We start from the raw sequence: 15,610 nt of genomic DNA on the forward strand, positions 1-15,610 counted from the left end.
CATCCACGCTGCGCTGCACTCCTTTATAGCAATAGATAAGTTTTTGTGGATACATAACCCAGCCCTTCAGTTAGATTAGGAGCCCACGAAGGCTCAGTGTTCCTTCATGAATTTGATCATTCATTGAGCAAACATTATTGAGAACTCACTGACTGCACTTTTCCTTGTCTGGGCAGCGGAACTGGACCAGTATGTGTTCCAGGACTCCCAGTTCGAGGGCCTGAGCAAAGACATTTTCAGTAAGTTGGGGGCTCTTGGCTCAGCCCACATGTCCTTCCTTGTTCCTTGGGGAGCACTCTAATGCCCGAAGACCATTCTTTCCTGGGTGGTCAGATCCCTTCCCAACAGAGGGGCAGCACGGGTTCAGCTGGGGTGTCCACTGACTGTGCATGTTGGCGTCTGGTTTTCTTCCAAAGTCGAGCACATAGGATTAGAAGACATGATCAGCGAGAGTGTGGAGATGCTGGAGGAAGCAGGACAAAAGAGTCAGAAAAGACGTGAGTGAGCCCCGCCCTGGTCCTACCCAGTCTCGCTTGACTCCTGGCCCTGCCTCCGCTCCACAGCCTGTTGAGGCTCTCAGTTGCTTCCCTCATTAAGTCCTGTCTAATCCACCTGGGTGTGGGTGTCCCACCTGCCTCTCCCCTCACCACGGCCCCCTGGTGAGCCAGGGAGGAAGCAGACAGCCCCGGTACAAGTGACTAGTCTCCTGGTGGGTCTGTCACTGGCTGTGCTGACTGCCATGTCCGAAGGACCTTTAGGTTCTGGCTTCCCTTTCGTCTTTAGTTGACACCCCTGTATTTGGGGGAGGTCTCTTCAAGCACAGGTTTTGGAATCAGCAAGGACTGGGTTTTAATCCTGGATCTGCTACTTATGCTCCCTGTGAGTGTGGCAAGTACCTGCACCTTTTTGAGCTTCCTACTCAGTCTCCCTCCCTCCTCAATCTGGCAGCCAACATGAGCTTTCTAAATACAAATCTGATCATTCCGCTTACCTGTTAACCTTCCAATGGCTACAAAATACATACCACAAGGCCTGCATGATCGGGCCCTTTCCATCTCTCCAAACTCCCCATAAGCCACCCTGCTCCAGCCACACTGGCTTCTTTCCATTCCTGTAACCCACGGACCCTTCCTAGCCTCAGGGCCTTTGCACTTGCTGTTCTCTCTATCTATAATGTCCTTCCCCTACTTCTTTCCATGGCCAGTTCCTTCAGATCTTTTAGGTCTTGGCTAACATGTCACCTCCTCCGGGAGGCTTTCCTTGACCACAATTTTCATGTGATTACCTCGTTTACTTTCACCTTGTTGTGTCTCTCCTAGTACTTGTCATAGTCTGAACTCATTTTATTTATTGCCTTTTGCCTAGTGCCCCCTATGTGAGGACAGGGACCTTGTCTTTCTTACTCATCACCACATCCCTAGCATCTACCACAGTGCCTGGCATGCAGTAGTACCTCAATAAATATCCGTTGAATGAAAATATCTGTAAAATGGGCATAACAGTTAATGAAGTGCATACTATGTGCCAGACCACGTGTAAGCCCTGTACCAATTTCTTTATGTTCAAACAGTTTTTCTCAGTTTATTTCTCTCGGTTCCCCTCTCTGAAGACAACCTATGCTGTCATTTTCCTTTTTGCCTTGTTAGACATGTTATTTATCTAGAACCCAACTCAAAGTTGTTGTGTTTTTTTTTAATCTTCTACACAAATGGCCACATTTTTACCTGTGCTATCTGCACCTGGCTTTCTTCATTTAACAGTCTTGTCGGGTGGGGTGGGGGGGCGGTCACTTCTGCATCACTGATGAAGAATTGTCTTGCCTTCAGGGAACTCTTCCTTCCTTCCATCCTTCATTTTTCCCCCTTCCTTTCTCTCTCTCTCTCTCGTTTTCATTTTATGATGAAGATTTGCCACATACAATAAAGGTGGAAGAATTGTGCTTCAAACAACCACATACCTACCACTTACATTCTACAATTAATGTTTGGCTGTATTTGCCGTAACCCATCTCTATTCATTGGTCCATCCCTCTATCCATCCCCCCATTCATTCATGTTACATTTGGAAAATTTTAAGTGAATTGCAGATGCTAGTACACTTCCTCGTACATCTTTCGGCGTCCTCCCTTGTTCATTTTCAGGGCTGCACAGTATTTCGTTGGTGGATGAACCATGGTTTGTTTACCCCTTGCTAAGGGACACCTAGGGGTTTTCTCCATTGGTGTGCTAAGTGTTTGATACTCACTGATTTTCAGTGCACTCCTGGGAGGTAGAATCACCCTCCCATACTCCCAGTTCACAGATGAGAGATCACAGGCTCAGAGAGGCTGTGTTGCAAAGACACACAACTAGGAAGGAATCAAAAGCAGGTGTTTCATATCTTTTTAAACTCAAACTTGTCTTGTGTGTCCCCGCTGTGCTTGTGCCACTTCCAGTACCTCACTGTCCTGTGAGCTTCGAGGTGGGGTTTGGTTATAAACAAACAGATGAGGAGAGCAGGAATGGTCAGGGGGCGGGAGTGGGACCCCCAAGGCCACCTCCCAGGCAAAGCTATTTAGCCTGTTGGGGCCCAGGAGCCCCTCCTGGCTGGGAACACCCCTCCCCTGGGCCTGCTGACCCTGGTGTTCTCTCTGCAGCCTTCCCAGAGGAGCTGCCCGCAGACCTGAAGCACAGGAAGCTCGGTAAGCAGGGCGGGTGGGCCCGGGGCAAGGGGAGAAGGGGTGGGGGCTGCAAGGTGGGCCAGCCAGGGCTCCTCAAGTACACACAGAAACTGGCATTTGAGAGCCGAGGATCAGAGAGGCAAAGCCACGTGTCCAAGATCACACAGCTAGTGAGAGGTGGAGCTGGGATCGAGAGCCAGTTTATGATCCCAAAGCTTGTATAGTCCGAGGGCTGCTGGGAAACAGCTTCTCCTACAGAGCCTCCTCCCTAACATCCCTCCCTCTTCTTTATGCTGAGTCAGAGCTGAGACCTTGCTCCCTCTCCTGCAGATCCCCGCCTTGCTCCACTGCTTCTTTCAGAGTGAAGTCAGTCACCCCTGCCCGCCCGCCCCTAAGCTTCAGTGAGCCTCTTCCTCCTAGCTCACCATCTTCCCCACCAGATGCTTCCTCCCCCCCCCCTCCTCCCACCCAGTTGTTATTGCAAAGGTGGAAAGACTAGCCCCTGGGGAACAGACTGAGGCATGAGAGGCTCATGATCTGATGGAGGAAGCCTAGTCCCTGACCTCAGGGAGGTAGGGGTCCTGCGCATGAAGATCCCAGGATAATGGAGAAGCAGTCCCTGTCTTCAGGGAGTTCCCAATCTAATGGGGGAAGCAAGTCTCTACCCTCTTAGTCTCCCCATTACACCCTTGCCCCAGTCCAATGGGGGTGCAACCACTCTTCTTTGGGAAGTGCTTGGGTCTCCTTGGGAGCTCTGTGACTGGCTGTAGGAAGTGGAAGGGCCCAGGGCCAGCAGCCTACGTCAGGTCTGTCCTGCCTCAGTGGCTTATTGGGGCCATCATGAGTCTCCAGCTCAGGAAGCTCTAAGGGCCCAGGCACAGGAGAGGGCTGGGGACAGGGGCCTGGCTGCCCAGCACAGAGTAGTTGCTGATCAAACCAGCTTTGCCCAGGGCTGAGAAGCAGACGGGAGTTTCCTCCAACTGCCAGGAGAGAGATGTACTCTGCTCCCAGAGCGCCCCCACCCCAGGAAGGCCCCTCCAGGCATCCTCTTAGATCCCCTGCAGCCTCTAACATGGCCTTCCCCACAGCCGAGCCCCTGACTGCGTCCATGGTGACTGGCACTTTCCTGGTGGGGCCAGTGAGTGACTCCTCGGCTCTGCCCTGCCCATCACCCCCTGCTCTGTTCAACAAGGAGCCAACATCCATCCCGACCAGGCTGGAGGAAACCGTCCTGACGCCTGGTAGGTGAGGGGCTGGGAGAAGGAGGGCTTCCCCCTCCCTGTGCCAGAGGAGTGACAAAGGCAGGGCCCACCAGACACAGAATCCTGACCCCAACCAGTGTCACCCACTCCCGTCCCAGCCAGTCCCATCCTGGGTTCCCATCAACTCGGTCTGTGCCAGAAAACATGTCCCTGGGAGGCACAGCAGGGAATCGCCACCAATTAGAGAATTCGCCCGCCAGCCAGTGCATCCATCCACTGTGGAGGGAGCACCTCTCTGTGCCAGCCACTATGCCAGGTGCCAGGGACACTGCCGTGGGCAAGGCAGACACCGCTGCTGCTCCCTTTAGGAAGAGAGTCAGATATTAATCAGATAATCACAAAACAGGATTACAAACACAGGTGCTGCGGAGGGTCCCACCTCACTGCCTTGGTCTCTTGTAGCGCCCCCCTCCGGTTCCTTGCTGAGCTGCCTGAGTCTCCCTGCTGGGCCCATCCACATCATCCCCACCCTCCCTGCTCTGCCCCAGGGGCTCTGGCAAATCTCAGGAGCCGGGACAGAGGTGTCCAGTATACTCATCTACCAAGGTGAGTGAGGGAGGCCTGGCCCCACCCCTCTCCTGCTACCTGACTACTCCCTCCGTACACTTTCATGATCCTCCCTCCTCTCTGTCTCCACTTCCCAAGAATCAAAATAGAGGAGCAGAGCTCCCCCAGGGGGTCTGGGTGAGTGACCCACTGAGTGGCTGTGTGGCCTTCAAGTGTCACTTTTCCCCACTAAGCCTTCGTTTTTCCTTCTTTTCCCCACACTATTAAACATTGTTATGTTTTTAAACTACAACATCAATACATATGCATTAAAAAGTCAAACAATAAGAGATGCTTATAAGAACAACCAAGTCTCTCCCTCACTCTTTTAGTAAAACCTTGTGAGCAGTTTGGTGTGCATCCTTGCACAGCTTTCTCTGAATTACCTTGTTTCGTGAATAGTAAAATGAACCATTCTGACGGCCGCAATGATGGGCTGTGAATTGCCCAGGGGAAGGCATGTTTGGCTCTCCGAGATGGGAGAGAGAATGAGGCCAGGGCTATACTTCCACTCAATGGAAGAGCATCCTTTGAAGGCCGCATATGTATAAGGCACAGGCGCCCCAGAAGCAGGGGGACATTTTGGGCATCTAGGAAAATAAACACCGACGTAAGCTCTCTATGAGCTAATTGTGTCCATTTCACAGGTGGTGAAACCAAAGTTTCAGGAGCTAGATGTAACTCCAGAGCTTTTTCTTCAATTCCATCCTGAAATGTCCATTGGAAGTTCTCTTTTCCTCTCCCCAGACTTTCCAAGCCCCACAGGCTGATTTGAGGTTGGGTGACTCAACTGGGTTCCCGGCTGGGCATCAGGTTGTTCTTATATTCCCTTTTCCCTTAATCTAGGCGAGATGCCCCAAGCACCCCCTTCTAGCCTCCCGAAGTCCCCAGACCGGCCTGGCTCTACCAGCCCCTTTGCTCCGGCTGCAGCTGACCTTCCCAACATGCCAGAGCCAGCCCTGACCTCCCGTGCAAACGTAACAGGTAAGGGGCTCAGGGCCTGTGAGAGGCACTGGAAGCAGGATTCGGGCCCTGGGGAAAGAATTGCTGCTGCGGACCATCAGGTCCACACACAGCTGCCTGCAGGGACAAGCAGGCTGTGTTTATGTAAACAGGGCAGGGAGGGTGTCCAGGGAGTAGAAGGTCTGGGAGGGTGGGCGAGGGGGACAGCTGGAGAATCCAGGTCCCACCTAAACCAGGCCACCAGCCTTTATCAGCTTGTCACCCGGCAGGAAAGCCCAGTGTGGCCAGAAATTCCGAATTGTCAGCAGAATCTGGAAATCTTGACTTTTTACATATGGTGATTTTTAAAAACATTGGTGAAAATGTTTAAAAGTAAAGCTGGCCAAAGAAAGACATCTTTGAGCAGGATACAATCTCAAGTCTCCACCTTGTGACACCCCCTTACCCCCCAGCCCTTATGGGCTCTACCCTCTGCATACTCAAAGGACTGAATGCCTCGGAGGGAGGGAAGACCCTAGGGTACTCTTCACCCCAATTCTGACACCGTCTTCTTCATCTCCAGAGGATGAGATGTCCCCTGCCCAATGCCGGGCAGCTCGCAAGGTCTCCAGCAAGCTTCCAAAATATCCTGGTGAGTGGTAGCAGGGTCCCTCTGCCCTGGGTGTTGGAGGCAGGAGCCCAAATCTGGCTTTGCTTCACTCAACATTTATTCAATTGTTTATGTTGGCATACTCATTCATTCATTCACTCATTTGATTCTGCCATCATATCAGCATTCATTCTGGCACTCAAACTTCAGTACATTTATTGAGGACCTACCCCTCAATAAGCCCACACTAGTGCTGCATCTTGTTTGCAAGGTTGAGAGAATGAATGAAAGAAGAGTGGGTGACTGAGTGAGGAGATGGAAGAAGTTGATGATGAGTATGGGAGAGAAGGTGAGAATGAAAGAGCAAATAGTGAATGGCCAAGTGAGTAAGTGCTTACTCTGTTCCAAGTACTCTTCTATATTAATCTAGAGGCCCGATGCACGAAGATTTGTGCAAGATGGGCCTTCCTTCCCCTGGCTGCCGGCACCGCATTTGTTCTGGCCAGAGCCGCCTTTCCACCTTCCCATGCTGCCCAGAGGCCCAGAGCGGCCCGCCTGCGCCTGTGTATGCAAATTAACCTGCCATCTTTGTTGGGTTAATCTGCATACTCCTGATTGGCTGGTGGGCATCACGAAGTTACGGTCAATTTGCATCTTACTCTTTTATTAGTGTAGATCATTAACATCACAAACAACCCTCATATTACTCCCATTTTACAGATGAGGAAACTGAGGCATAACGAATATATAACATGCTCAAGGTACACTAATAAGTGGTGGAGCTAAGATTTGAACCAGACACATGGATTTCACAATCTTAATTCTTAACACCCCACCAATGTCCTCCCTATTGTGAGTGAGTAAAGAAAGAGGTTAGTGAGTACATGAAGGAGTGGAAAGGTAAATGAGTGAGAAGATGAGGGAATCATGGGCGTGGGAATGAATGAGTATTTGGGTAACAACGAGGCAGCTAATAAAGAAGGTGGTTGGTAAAGATTGTGTGGTGAACGAATGAAGAAGCTTGTGATGGTGGCCGGGCTGGCCTCTTGGCTGCCCTCATGGTGGCCAGTCCTGCCACTAGCATCCTCTCCTCACCCCACACATTCCTTGGCTTGGCAGAGAGGGTGGAGCAGTTTTGCCGTTCACTACGGGACAAGTACCAGGCCAAGCCCGCAGGCCCGGAAGACATCCTGGTGGAGGTGGACCTGATGAGGGCCCGGCTGGAGAGGAGCAGCAGCAAGAGCCTGGAGAGGGAACTGGTCATCCTGGACTGGGCAGAGCAGCAGCCAGCCCGCGGTGGCCTGGCTGGGGTGCTGCTTGCTGCTAGTGACTGCCGGCGGCCGCGTGAGACACAGGTGATTGCTGTGCTGGGCAAGGCAGGACAGGGGAAGAGCCGCTGGGCCCGGGCAGTGAGCCGGGCCTGGGCCTGTGGCCAGCTGCCACAGTACGACTTTGTCTTCTACCTGCCCTGCCACTGTTTGGACCGATCAGGGGACACCTACCGCCTGCAGGATCTGCTCTTCTCCCTGGGCCCGCAGCCACTGCCGGGGGACAGTGAGGTCTTTGGTCACATCTTGAGGAGGCCTGACCGCCTTCTGCTCATCCTGGATGCCTTTGAGGAGCTCGAAGCCCAAGACGGCCTCCTGCCCAGTACATGTGGACCCGTGTCGGCGGCGGAGCCCAGCTCCCTCCGAGGGCTGCTGGCCGGCCTCCTCCAGCGCAAGCTGCTGCGAGGCTGCACCCTGCTGGTCACGGCCCGGTCCCGGGGCCGCCTGGCTCAGAGCCTGAGCAAGGCGGACGCCCTGTTCCAGATGGCCGGCTTCTCAGCCCAGCAGGCTGAGACCTATGTGGAGCGCTACTTTGAACATTTGGGGGCCGCTCACCACCAGGAAAGAGCCCTGGCGCTCCTCCGGGGCCAGCCCCTTCTTCTCAGTCACAGCCACAGCCCCACTGTGTGCCGGGCCGTGTGCCAGCTCTCTGAGGCCCTCCTGGAGCTGGGAGAGGAGGCCGAGCTGCCTTCCACACTTACGGGACTCTACGTTGGCCTCCTCGGCCCAGCGGTCCATGACAGCCCCCCCGGGGCCCTGGAGACAGTGGCCAGGCTGGCTTGGGAGCTGGGCCGCAGACACCACAGCGCCTTGCGGGAGGACCAGCTCCCAGAGAAGGTGAGGGCCTGGGCTGTGGCCAAAGGCTTGGTGCAGCCTTGCCCTGGGGCTCCAGAGACCGAGCTGGCCTTCCCCAGCTTCCTCCTGCAGTGCTTCCTGGGGGCCCTGTGGCTGGCTGTGAGCAGTGAGATCAAGGACAAGGAGCTGCCGCAGTACTTGGCATTGACCCCGAGGAAGAAGAGGCCCTATGACAACTGGCTGGAGGGCATGCCGCGCTTTCTGGCCGGGCTGGTCTTCCAGCCTCATGCCCGCTGCCTGGGAGCCCTGGCCGGGCCGGTGGTGGCCAGTGTGGTGGACAGGAAGCAGAAGGTGCTCACCAAGTACCTGAAGCGGCTGCAGCCAGGGTTGCTGCAGGCAGGGCGGCTGCTGGAGCTGCTGCACTGTGCCCACGAGGCGATGGACGCTGGCCTTTGGCGGCATGTGGTACAGGGGCTCCCCGCCCACCTCTCCTTCCTGGGTACCCGGCTCACACCTCCGGACACCCACATACTGGGCAGGACCTTGGAGACAGCGGGCCGTGACTTTTCCCTGGACCTCCGCAGCACTGGCATTGACCCCTCTGGACTCAGGAGTCTCGTGGGACTCAGCTGTGTCACCCGGTTCAGGTGGGGTCAGGGGATAGGGAAGGGGCTTCTTTGCATTGAGCACCTGCTGTGGTCTTGCTACCATGCTGAGTTCATTCTGTGGGGTCTCATGTATATGCACAGCAGCCAGGGGCGGGGGCGGGGGGCAGAAGTGATTCCCTCGTTTTTAAGATGAAGCTGAAGTTCAGAGAGGGCCAGCGGCTTGCCAAGATCATACACACACCCAGTGAGGGACAGCTTCATTCTTTCAACCAGTATTTGAAGGTGCCCATATGCCAGGTACTGGGCCATGTCTAGAATCTCAGACTGATTGAGGTTCAGATTTGTTTTCTCTCCACCCCTGATCAGGCCACCATTCTGTCATGATTGGATTAAAGCTACAGCCTTCCCTCGTTCCATCCATTCTCTCCTCTTCCACGTCACTATATTTAACCATCAGAGCAGTCTTCCCAGAACTTGAATCTGGTCATACTTACAATCCTTTAGAAGTATCCCAGTACCTTCAGAATGACGTTTAAATTCCTTAATTTGGCTCATTTAAATCCTTCTGTTTGATCACTTCAGCCTAATCTCTAGAGAACCTCTCCCACCTTTCCCATAAATATACTTTACCCAAGCTGTAAGGTCCTACATCATTGTAATGGTTCAATCCAAGAATTTAGCACTGAGCTTCCTAGTAGCCAAAGCAAAAAGGGAAACAAAACCACTCAGGGATTTGAAAAAAAAAAATCAATAAGGGCTGAAGTGGTCTTTGAGGCTTTCTGGAGGAGGTAGGGGTTCAGCTGAGAGAGGGAAGTATCTGAATACATAGGAGGTCCCTTCAGGAAGCTGCTCCTTCATTATGGTCTAGCCCTGTCACTGTGCATGGGTCTGAGGCCCTCCCTCCACAGGGCCGCCTTGAGTGACACGGTGGGGCTGTGGGAGTCCCTACAACAGCATGGGGAGGCCAAGCTACTCCAGGCGGTGGAAGAGAAGTTCACTGTTGAGCCTTTCAAAGCCAAGTCCATGAAGGATGTGGAAGACCTGGGCAACCTTGTGCAGATCCAGAGGTGAGGGGGACAGGGGTGGGAGGTGGTCCAGGCCATGCAAGTTGAAGGCCTATAGGACCTAAGATCAAGTTTACTGGTAGCACTTCAAGGCATTCTCTCCTTTGGGATCCCGTGCCCTCGCCCTGGGCCATGGTTACCCAGAATCTCTCAATGCAGTTACCACCCAGGCAGAGCCCCCAGAACTTCCACTTTGTCCCGTTCAAAACTTGCCATCATGTACCTAATTCTTTCCCAGCTAATGCCAGGGATGTGCATACTCTTCTTTGCTAAGAGATTTTAATGAGCTGCCTTCTGCAGCGAGTAACAGAAGGGAAACCTACAGCAACCTTTCAAGGCAGCCAGGACCAGTATTGTACCCATTTTATGGAGAGCAGAGCTCGAAAGTCCAGAGAGCAGAGGAAACTTGACCACAGGACAACTGTCTTTCAGTCATGCCATCATCATACATTGTCTGAGCACATGCTCTGTGCTGTCTACGATGGGTCTGGGCTTTGCCATGAGACACACAGTAATGCCTTAATAATGTCCTGTCTCAAGGTTTTTCTTTTTAATAGGGGGCGTCTGTAGCCACAAGAAAGGCAATCTTTGGGGGGGGGGATTTTGGGCACTGGGGCATGCATCTTAGGACACATAGGTAGGGGCTCAGCAACAGGCAAAGAGCCTGCTCCCCCCTAACATTGTCCCTTCTCTCCAGGACAAGAAGTTCCTCAGAAGACACAGCCAGGGAACTCCCCGCCATCCGGGACCTAAGGAAGCTCGAGTTTGCGTAAGCAAAGGGGCGGACTGTCTCGGGTCCCCATGAGGTTTCTTCTCCATCGATAGCTGGGCTTGTGCCACCAGAAGGGAGATGGGTCCCCAGAATTATTCTTACCCTCTCACCCCACCCCTCTGGAAACTAGCTTCTAACAGCTGGGGCTTGGCCCTTCTGGGCTAGTGAAGATAATGGGCTCATTGACTGGCAAGCATGCTTATTTGAATTCATTCATTCAACAGACCTACTCAGGTGAACAAGGCCACTGTCCTCAGTGAGCTTTCAGCCCAGTGTAAAGAGACAGTTGCCCCCTGCTGAGATAAGTGGCAGGAAACTCAAGGATTGTAAGAGTGCAGATGTGGGGGAGATCAGGGGACTTCCTAGAGGAGGTGATTGAAGCAATAAACCTTGAGAAAGGAGTTGGAAGAGCAGGTGGGGAGGCCACACAGGGCAGAGGTATTGTTATCATCTCCCCATTGTACAGATGCAGACACTGAGGCCTAGAGGATGTAAATTGTTTGTGCGGAGTCACAAAAGTCAGCGCAGCCTGGCTCTTGCTCCAACAAAGAGAAAAGCTAAATTCGTGTTTGGTCCTTGTAAGGGAACCTAAAATCATCTGACGTTTAGGAAGGACCTATTAAACACCTACAGTGTACTCAGTTCATCTTATATATAATTTCACTAATTTCAAGAGCTACTCTGGGAGATAGTCATTATCTTTCCCATTTTACAGATGAGGAAACTGAGACCCAGTGAGGTTATGTAACTTGCCAAAGGTTCCCAGCTGGCCACCCACAAGCTGTCTGCTTCTCCTGGTCACTGCTCCCCCTGCGCCCAGAAAAAAAATGGAGGGGGGTTTCCTTGTTTCAAACAGAGACAAGTTGCCAAATTTGTGCAGAGATAAAAATATTGCTGAAAAGAGGAAATGTATGAAAACAATCGGGGCTCCTCTAGCTTTGAATTATTTTCAGCTTAAAAAGCCCCTAGTTCAAGATCGGAACTGTGCTCTGGGGAACAGCAACCGTGGGGCGGAACAGCCCAGAACCAGGACACAGGCCACCTGGAGGCCGGAAGCCCCGAGACAGTTCTGAGGAAAGAAGGAAGGAAGGAAGGAAGGAGAAAATATTCTGGTGCATGACTGGCAGCCACTGTTCCAGGCACACTGTAGGCCTCATCTACCCACACAGATCAGACTGCTCGGCCCCTGAAAATCCTGCAGAGGCTCTGCCTTATAGACAGGGTTCTTCACTGATTCAGCGCTCACTTACCTCTTCACCTGACCTCCTATACTCCCTCCCTTGCTCACTCCACTCCGATCACATGGGCTCCTTGCTGGTTTTCAACCTTACTAAGCATGGCCTGGCCTCTGGGTCTTTGCATTGGCTGTGCCTTCTGCCCAGGACACTTTTCCCCAGGTAGCTACATGGCCGGCGCCCTCACTATCTTCTGGTTCTCACTGAGCGAGGCCTTTTCTGACCCCCCCTTTTTTTTTTCTTTATTGATTACTGACCCCCATTTTTAAAAGTAAAATTCCACCCCACATCATGTATTGTCCCCCACACCAGAGAGTATACCAATATTTAAAATATATATTTATATTTTTTTTTTCATTGATTTCAGAGAGGAAGGGAGAGGGAAATAGAAACATTAATGATGAATCATTGATTGGCTGCCTCCCGCACGCCCCCTACTGGGAATTTGAATTATGACCTCCTGGTTCATAGGTCAACACTCAACCACTGAGCCACTCCTGCTGAGCATACCAATATCTTTGATTATCTGTCTTACCCACTGGAATTTCAGCTCCACAAGGGCAAGGGTTTTTGCCTGGTTTGTTCACAGCTGTCTCCGTGACGGGCTCTATGGACCTGGCACCCAGGAGGCAAATAATATTTGATGAATGAATTCCTTAATCCTAAAAACCTTATAAGGTTAGAGCTAACTTTTAGGACACTGAGGTGCAGAGGTGAAAGGATTTGCCCAAAAGGCCCCAGGGAAGGGAAGTGTCAGGTCCTTGATTCAAATCAGATTATGGACTCGTATCTCCTGGCCTTTCTCGGAGGCTAGTGGCTCCCAAACTTTGGGGTTTCAAAGACACAATATTTCAGAGTGAATTTGAGTGGCTATGTGCAGTTACCATCTTAATTTTTATCAAGTATAATCCATCCAAACAAGCAAAAGAACCCCTGCTGGCACCATCATTTTATCAAAGAATGAACATTTTAATGGCAAAAAGTCCAAAGAATATAATTTCAGAATAAAGGACTGTTCTATGTTTACCATATTTTAAAAACTAAACAGCTCCTTCATTGTCTTTATTTTTCTCATTCTCTCAAAGTCTAGTCTAAATGACAGTCCAGGCTATGTGGCCTTGTGTGAGTTAGCTAACCTCCCTGTGCCTCCACTTCCCCACCTGTAAAATGGGGACAAGAATTGCACTTAGCTCAGAGTCATTGTGGAATTAAATAAGATCTAGTCCGAGTGAAGGACACGCTGTGTTCCTGGCACATAGTAAGTGCTCAAGAAACTCTTCTATTTGTTATTAAAATGAAAATAAGCAAACCATCTTTCTTGGGGCTGGTAGTGGTGCTCAAGCCAGCATTTGGGAACCAGGCCAAGGCAGGAGAAGGGTGCATGCAGATGTAAGCAGGAGTGAGAACCCACCCAGATGAAAGCTGGGGAGCCGCCAGCTGGCCACTTGAGGGGCTTTGAAATCTTCCTAGAGCAGGTCTGGGGTCCCACTTGGTGGGACCGGGGGGAGGGAAGTCAGGGTAGAGGAGGAGGCCTCAGACGGGCCTGCCTTCTGTGCCCTGTCTGTACCCCACCCTGCGGCTGAATTGAGGGACCATGACTGTTTCAGGGTCTTACCTCTGCTCTTTGCTTCCTAGGCTGGGCCCTGTCTCGGGCCCCCAGGCTTTCCCCAAACTGGTGAGGATCCTGGAGGCCTTCTCCTCCCTCCAGCATCTGGAGTGAGTACCGACCCCAGAGCCCTCCGTGACTCAGGCTTGGGAGTCCCCAAACCCTGCCCCTGTTTGTGTAAGTTTGTGTGAGTTTGTCTCTTTGTCCTACAGCTTCCTTTATGGGGCTGGTGTGAGTGACCAGATGACCCCACGGCAGGGAAGCGACAACAGATGGGAATTCCACCCCTTCCCCTTTTTATTTTAAGTCGAATCCTTTTATGACCTTTGAAACTCTTCCCCTCACATGTTGCTCCCAGCAGCCCACAGAGAAGCAGGGTCAGAGAGCAGGATCCCACGGTACAATCGAGGCCCAAGAGGTTGCCAGGAAGTTGCCCAAACATGTGAGGGCGCCCAGGAAGCAAAATAGGGATTCGGGCCCTTTGAGAGCTAGAACCTTGTCGCCTGGCTGGCCAGTTGGTGCCCCTGGGTGATGAAGACTCCCTCTCAAAAGCTCAGGAGCAGATAGATATCTGCTATGGTGTGTCCAGGGGTGGGGGATGGGAGGAGGCCCCAGATGGGTTGGAGGGAGGGGAAACGTCAGGTGACTTCCAGGGTGCTGGCTGATGGCCCCCCCATGTGATTTCACCTGCAGCCTGGACTCGCTGAGCGAGAACAAGATCGGGGACGAGGGTGTCGCGCAGCTCTCAGCCACCTTCCCTCGGCTGAAGGCTCTGGAGACGCTCAAGTAAGTGGGCTGGGCCTGCCCTTCTTGCTCCATTTTCCCTCAAGGCAGGCTGGCTTTTTTATTCTTTCATTCACTTATCCATCCAACCATTCATCCATCCATCCATCCATTCCTTCATTCCTCCTTTCACTCATTCATTCCTTTATGTAATCATTCATGCACCCAATCATTTCTTAATTTAATCAACAAATATTTAAGGAGCACCTAATATGTGCAGGCTCCATTCTAGGCCCTAGAGATCCAGCTTTAAACAAAACAAGCAACATCCCTGACCTCAGGAGTCTTCTAGTGCAAGACACAATAAACAAGCAAACAGATAAAGCCATAATTATAAAGGATATAGTAATAAAAGTAAACAATGTTTAGTGACAGAAAATTACCCTGGAGGTGAAATAGGAGAGATAGATTAGGATTTATCAGTAAAACATTATCAAAATAGTATATATATATAATTATTATTATTATTTTTAACTATTCTGGGCCCTAGTCAAAACGGTTCTGGGTTCAGTTCCAGTCAAGGGCACGTGCCTTGGTTCTTGGTTGCAGGCTCCTCCCTGGCCGGGCCCCTGGTCAGGGCTCTTGCAGGAGGAAACCAATTGATGTGTCTCTCTCACATCAGTGTTTCTCTCTCTGTCTTTCCCTTTCTCTTCCACTCTCCCTAAAAATCAATGGAAAAAAATATCCTTGGGTGATTAACAACAAAAGCTATTCGGTGCGTTGGGAAGTAGGAGATGGATATGATGCAAGAAGATCAATATGATCTTTTTCTTTTTACTGAACATAGATGGTATCATCAAAACTTATCCACACCTCACTTTATAACCATGATTAGGATGGCCACAGAATTCACCAGAATTCACTTAAGGCATTTCCTTGATTGTAAGACACTGAGACTTCTCAAGTTATTTATAGTGTTCTAGGTAACTAGAGCAAGTAAGCCAGATTTCCCTTTTAGTTCTTCCTTCCTCCTTTTTCTCCTTCCTTTCCCCCTCCATCCCTCCCTCTTTTTCCTTCCTGCTCTTTCCTTCATTTCACTGCCCTACTTAACTTTTGATTGAGCACCTACTATGTGCTTGGCATTACTCTAAGCACAGCAGGAATACAGTAATGAATAAAAAACAGAGCAGGCCCCTTGCCTTGTGGAGCCCACAACCATCAGACAAATAACATGAACACTTACTTAGTTACAGAGCTGAAAAGTCATTCCAAGGGGCCCCAGCCAGTTTGGCTCAGTGGACAGAGTGTAGGCCTGCGGATTGAAGGGTCCCGGGTTCGATTCCGGCCAGGGCCTGGGTTGTGGTCTTGATCCCCAGTGGGGGGCCTGCAGGAGGCAGTCGTTTAAATGGTTCTCTCTCATCAGTGATGTTTCTGTCTTTCTCTACCTCTCCCTTCCTTTA

The 15,610-nt window shown here is 51.4% G+C and overlaps 1 protein-coding gene across 3 annotated transcripts in view; it reads left to right on the top strand.

The window, feature by feature from the left end:
• Positions 1 to 15,610, top strand: part of CIITA (class II major histocompatibility complex transactivator) — a 38,504-nt gene that overhangs the window by 18,294 nt on the left and 4,600 nt on the right. The window contains exons 3-14 of one of the 3 annotated variants that reach the window (XM_028145520.2): positions 177 to 239; positions 417 to 497; positions 2,636 to 2,680; positions 3,748 to 3,900; positions 4,324 to 4,467; positions 5,314 to 5,451; positions 5,993 to 6,061; positions 7,139 to 8,789; positions 9,659 to 9,817; positions 10,512 to 10,583; positions 13,457 to 13,537; positions 14,121 to 14,213. In XM_028145520.2, coding sequence (XP_028001321.2) covers positions 177 to 239; positions 417 to 497; positions 2,636 to 2,680; positions 3,748 to 3,900; positions 4,324 to 4,467; positions 5,314 to 5,451; positions 5,993 to 6,061; positions 7,139 to 8,789; positions 9,659 to 9,817; positions 10,512 to 10,583; positions 13,457 to 13,537; positions 14,121 to 14,213 — 2,749 coding nt within the window. Of the gene's footprint in view, positions 1 to 176; positions 240 to 416; positions 498 to 2,635; positions 2,681 to 3,747; positions 3,901 to 4,323; positions 4,468 to 5,313; positions 5,452 to 5,992; positions 6,066 to 7,138; positions 8,790 to 9,592; positions 9,818 to 10,511; positions 10,584 to 13,456; positions 13,538 to 14,120; positions 14,214 to 15,610 lie in introns of all 3 variants that reach the window. The other 2 variants (XM_054714242.1, XM_054714243.1) reach the window with 2 other exon arrangements.

The sequence above is a fragment of the Eptesicus fuscus genome, chromosome 4 (genome assembly GCF_027574615.1).
Source record: "Eptesicus fuscus isolate TK198812 chromosome 4, DD_ASM_mEF_20220401, whole genome shotgun sequence".
NCBI classification, from domain to species: domain Eukaryota; kingdom Metazoa; phylum Chordata; class Mammalia; order Chiroptera; family Vespertilionidae; genus Eptesicus; species Eptesicus fuscus.